Below are 5518 nucleotides of genomic sequence, written 5' to 3'. Positions count from 1 at the left end.
ACAGCTATTTCTAGCTAGTTTTGTTTGTTTATTCTAACTAAGCATGTCTTACATGATTCAAGAATCATGTAACACATGCTTCTATACAACCACCACAGGAGACACCCATTAGAGGTATTAGAACACTGAATTTATTAATTGGAAAAAATGATTTACTTAGGAAACCTAAGATTAAGGAAAGGTGGGACAAGAAATACCGAGTTAGTGAGTTACAAAAACCCTGTCCCAATACTCTAGTTTGGGTAGAGACATCAGGCATTCCTGAGAAAAAGGGTATAGTGATAAGGAAGCATAACTCTCGCAGTTACCGGGTTATAATACCAAAAAAAGAAAGTTTAGAAAACATTTACTTTTTCTAAAACAAGATTGTGATAATGATAGTCTGAAAGAATTTTACTTACCGTTACCTGCAGATACATTTGGCAATCGTATTATTGCATATGATAGTGAGGGTAAGGATGTTGATGTTGAGGATGTTGACAATATTGAGTAATAGGCGATATCACGATATTAATGACGAGGCTGGCAATATTACTGAAACTAGAAACTTACAAGCCTGTAGAGGAAACTGTCGTTGTCACCAAGTCTGGGAGACGGAGTAAAAGGAAGGTTGAGATGGAAATGGATTATTAATCAAATGTTAATACCGTTGTAGTCAAATCAAAACAATGAGAATAAATAAGAAAGATGATGGGCAGTTGAAGCATGTAGCAGTTGATGGGCATCGTGAAGTCAAAGGCTAAACAGAAAACTGGAGAGCCTAAGAAAGGACCGAGGGAGATGCGAGGAGAGGCCAACGGTAAAAAACAACAACAAGGATGTTGGGAAAAACAAGACGGTTTGGGCAATGAAGGCGATAAATTGTGCATGGTATGTAATGTCAGAAGAGACCACATAGGCCCTAAATATAGAGTGCCCTGGAAACTTTTAAAACAAGTGCAAAAACTCCAACTTCTACAAAAACGAGTTTTCAGGATTTTACATAAAAAACCTAAATTAGAACACACCCACCCACGTTTTTAAAAATCTTCAATTTTGACCGTGAATAAACGCTATAAATTTCGAACTCTTATCGCATCTCATCAGTTATTCTACAGCCTTAAATCACATCGCATTCATCAATATCCCACTCGCTGCTGTTTCTTAAATCTAAAGCTACCTCCCTCTTAATCTGCTTCAGGTCATCGCAGAATGTCTTACCAGCAGTCAGCACAATGGAACGCTCTGCCTGATGAACTGCGTAGGGTTGTGAGTGGGTCCACTTTTAGACGTGCCCTCAAGCTGTACCTGTTGACCGGTGACTAGATAGTTTCTGGCTGCTCGCTGTTAACTTGTGGCCCAGCGCCTTGACTCGCAACGCTACTGCGCAGTTTGGGTCTCATCATTATTTCTTTTGTTGTTTTTCTGTTTTCATATCTTTTGATGAAATAAAACAAAAAACGTTGTCACGGTGTGAGTTAGTAGTCACGTGGTGCCGCCGATAGCTCGGAAGGGTTCGTGGGCATGCGCCACCGGACAAGCAAAAACGGCCATGTTGTCATTTTTGGGAATCCAAGCTCCATTCGCGTAGCTTGTGACTCTGTGCTTGTCGTATTTGAGAAAGGATTGTTAAGAGTCTTTCTGAGTTTTGGTGACTCGTGAGTAACCCTACTGGTGTAGTCTGGCACTACGGTGTTTTCTGGTAAAACGTGCAGGTGGAGTAAGGGTGACATAAGGGGAGGTTTTGGAGTGTCACGGCTGGCAGTCTGGTACTGCGTTATTTTTACTTAGTAACTTACAAGCTATTTCGGCCTATATATTTGTATTTACTTTGCCTTGCTGTTAGGTGGTGCCACTCAGCTGGGCTGAGGGGAGCACGAGCGGGCCATGAGTGAGCCCGGGGGCAGCCAAAAGGCTGAGCCATCTACTGATGGCGGAGGTGGTCAGCCACCCGAGGGTGCCGCGAACGCTGTAACAGTGCCGCTGGTTTTAGATGCCGCTTTTTTAGCAAATCTCATGAACCAGGCACGAGGGCCTATTTTAGAAAGGCTGAGCCGGCAGATGCAGCCATTTGCCGGTGATGGTGCGCTTGAGGTAACCGCATGGCTCTCGCAGTACGAGCGACTGTGTGAGTTGGAGCACATTGCTCCGTGCACGCTGATTGCGTACATGCTCGATGGCACTGCTGCCAGAGTGCATGGACGCATGAGGGTGGGCGAGGCATCCCAGTGGGATGTCGTGAAGGCAGTTTTGACTGCCGAGTACGCCATGCCTCGACAGGAGGCATGGCGTCGCTTTGTCAGCTGTCGACTCGAATCCGGGGAGACAGTTGACGTGTACCTGGACTTCTTGGAGCGGCTCGCCGGTAGACTGGGGGTGACGCTGTAGGACATGGTTTTTAGGACCAAGTTCTATGAAGGGCTGCCCGAGTCAGTCTACGAGTGGGCAGTTACGCACGATCAGGCGTATACTGCTGACTTTGGTTCGGTGCTGAACCGAGTGAGGGGAAAGTTGGTTTCCCGGAGAGCTGTTGAGGGTCGCCCCTCAACAATTAGCTCAGCGGCCAGTTCTGGTAACCGGCCGGCGACTGCTTCTGGCAAGCAGTTGGGGGCTGCTTCTAGCAAGCAGCCGGGAAGCAAAGACAGTTGCTTTTGATGTGGGGGTCCACACCGGGTGAAGGACTGCCCACGTATTAAGCGGCCTTCGTCTGGTACGAGGGCGAAAAAGACCTCTTCTGGCAAGAGGGTCGGGTGTTTCCGGTGCGGCAGCACGGAGCACTTTGTACGGGACTGCTCTGTAAGGCCACCGCCTGGGGCGGCGGCAGGGCTCACGGAGGATGAGCCGGGTTTTCATCAGGAGGATGCAACTCGGGGCGCCGCATCCTCTCATATGGAAACCGTGTAAGCCAGGCTTATGAGGTGTCCCATAACATCAGGGGGACCCAAGGTGGCATTGGCGTGACAGGGAGAGGCTGGAGGTCACATGCAAGCAGTAAGAGTGTACTGCGGGACAGTCCTTGGCTGTCTGGGGCGACTGGCGAGCCTACGACGAGCAGTCGTATGCCGGTCGTTCGAGCAATTCTGAATGGTTACGGTTTTCAGTGTCTGGTTGACACTGGAAGCGAGAGGACTCCGGTAAGTTCGCAGTTGTTGACAGGCTCAACCCGACTTAGGCCGAGCCACCCGCTGTTGACAGCGGATGGTAAGGCGTCTCATGTGAAGGGTCAGTGTCGGGTGGTCGTCGGTGCACAGGGACACTGTTTCGGCGTTACGGCACTCGTTATGGACAAGCTGTGCAATCTTGGGGTTGACTGCTTGCTGGGTGGTAACGTCATTGACCACATGGGAGGCGTCACTGTCCGTAGAGGAAGTGATGCGAAGTATTCGGTCAGGTGGGGGAAACCCTATCAGAATAGATGCTGTGGAGTACCTGCTGGGCAGGATACTGGGGCTGGCTGCGCATGCGGGGTGGCAAGGGTGGCACCGTTGTCGGGGTTGGGTGGTGATCTGGTGTCACTGCGAGTCGACGACCCCGAGTTTGTTGCCACTTTTGCCCAAGGCCGATGGACTGTTAGCTGGCGGTGGTCCGAGGAATCTCCGAAAGGATTGCAGACCCGGGTCGCGGAGTACAAGTGTACTCGGGCACCTAAGCTACATGAGCGGTACTGTGCTGAAAGTGAGAGCTGGATCTCAAAAGGTTGGTTGAAAAGGTGGAGTCGGCCCATTGAGGGTATTATCCCCCTTTTGGCAGTGTTCCAACCAACGAAGGACAAAGTGCGACCAGTCATGGACTACCGTGAGCTGAAGGCGTTTGTCGGGAGTCACACGGGAGGTGGCGCGGTCGCTGTGTGCGGCGAGAAAATCCGGAAGTGGAGACAGTTGCGTGGCAGACTTGGGGTAGTTGACCTCAAGTCCGCGTACCTACAAATCCATGTTTTGGAGGACCTGTGGAAATACTAGGTCGTGAAGTATAAGGGGGTCCCTTATGCGCTGACACGTCTAGGTTTCGGGCTATCGTGTGCGCCTAGGATCATGACCAAAATCCTAGGCAAGGTTCTTTCGCTCGACGAGCGGGTCCGACGAGGGACTGACCACTATATCGCCGATATAGTGGTGCAGGAGTCTGTGCTTGGCGTGGAGGAGCTGAGGAAGCACATTGCTAAGTATGGACTAGCGACAAAAGAGCCGGAGGGCCTTGATGGACGTCGGTTGTTGGGCATTTCTCTGAAGGGAAATGCTCGTGGACATTTGCAGATGTCGAGGGGAACTGCACTCTCCGAAATTCATCTTGAGCCAGCTGGGCTGACTAAGAGAGAGCTTTTCTCGTTTTGTGGCCGACTTGTCGGTCATTACCCAGTGGCTGGGTGGTTGTGGCCCTATTGCAGCTTCGTGAAGCGGCTGGGATGCAACGGAGCCTGGGATGCCCCTGTTGAAAAGGAGGTCAGCTCGCTAGCTAGTGAGCTTTACACAAGGGTATGTCAGGAGGACCCTGTTAGGGGTCCGTGGCACGTAAGACCGAACGGTTCGGTCATTGTGTGGACAGATGCTAGCTCTCTGGGCCTCGTTGTGGCAATCGAGGTTGATGGCAGCATTGTTGAGGATGCGTCGTGGCTGAGGAAGGAGTCAGACCATTCACACATCAATGTTGCCGAATTGGAAGCTGTGGGACGAGGTGTTAACCTGGCTATCGCGTGGCGGTTCAAGACCTTCACCTTGGCGGTTGACTCTGTCACAGTTATCAATTGGATGTCAAATACAATTGACGGGCGCAATCGTGTTCGCACGAAAGGTGCTGCAGAGATGCTGGTGAAACGTCGGCTGGGGGTGATCCGTGATACGATCACCGAGTACGGCTTATCGGTCACTATGCGTCTTGTACCTACTGCGGAGAACAAGGCGGATAGGATGACGAGAGTGCCCAAGAAGTGGCTCGGGCATCGTGGGGTGAGTGGAGGTGAGGCCGAGAGCATGGCTGCTGCCATCTTCACCGGCGAGACCCTCAGGGATGCTGTGTGGGTGGCTCATTTGCCTCACCATCTGGGTGTCGAGAGAACACTGTACCTTGCTCAACAAGTACGCAGTGACTTGACACGGGAGCAGGTCAAACGCGAGCTGGCTGTGAGGCCTGTCAGCGCGTTGACCCGGCTCCGAGAGGTGAGAACCTCGTGGAAACAGGCAGCTTGGCTGTCGAGGGGACCTGGTGCCGGGTGGCCATAGATGTGACTCACTATGGCGGCCGGGTGTTCCTGTCCATGGTTGATTGTGGGCCGTCACGTTTCGCTATCTGGCGCCGCTTGCCAAGTGAGACGGCAGCGCACATCGTGGCTCAGTTACGCACGATCGTAATTGAGCGGGGGCCGTGTGACGAATTGTTAATGGACAATTCCATGGCGTTTAGGTCAGCAACTGTTGCACAGTTCGCTGACGAGTGGGGAATTTCTCTGAGATTTCGTGCCGCTTACGCCCCGAGTGGCAACGGAATCGTTGAGAGAAAGCACCGGACAATCAAGAGGATTGCCGAGAGGGGAAGAATTAGCCCT

The 5518-nt window shown here is 51.5% G+C and overlaps 1 protein-coding gene across 1 annotated transcript; it reads left to right on the top strand.

Moving 5' to 3' along the window:
• The first annotated feature begins 4010 nt into the window (after positions 1-4010).
• Positions 4011-5195, top strand: LOC137397246 (uncharacterized). Its single transcript, XM_068083534.1, has one exon. It carries the CDS (start codon positions 4011-4013, stop codon positions 5193-5195), a length of 1185 nt encoding a protein of 394 aa, XP_067939635.1.
• Positions 5196-5518: the final 323 nt, after the last annotated feature.

The sequence above is a fragment of the Watersipora subatra genome, chromosome 5 (genome assembly GCF_963576615.1).
Source record: "Watersipora subatra chromosome 5, tzWatSuba1.1, whole genome shotgun sequence".
Lineage (NCBI taxonomy): Eukaryota > Metazoa > Bryozoa > Gymnolaemata > Cheilostomatida > Watersiporidae > Watersipora > Watersipora subatra.
Note: the sequence above shows the minus strand (reverse complement) of the source record. Positions and strands in the feature narration are given on the sequence as shown.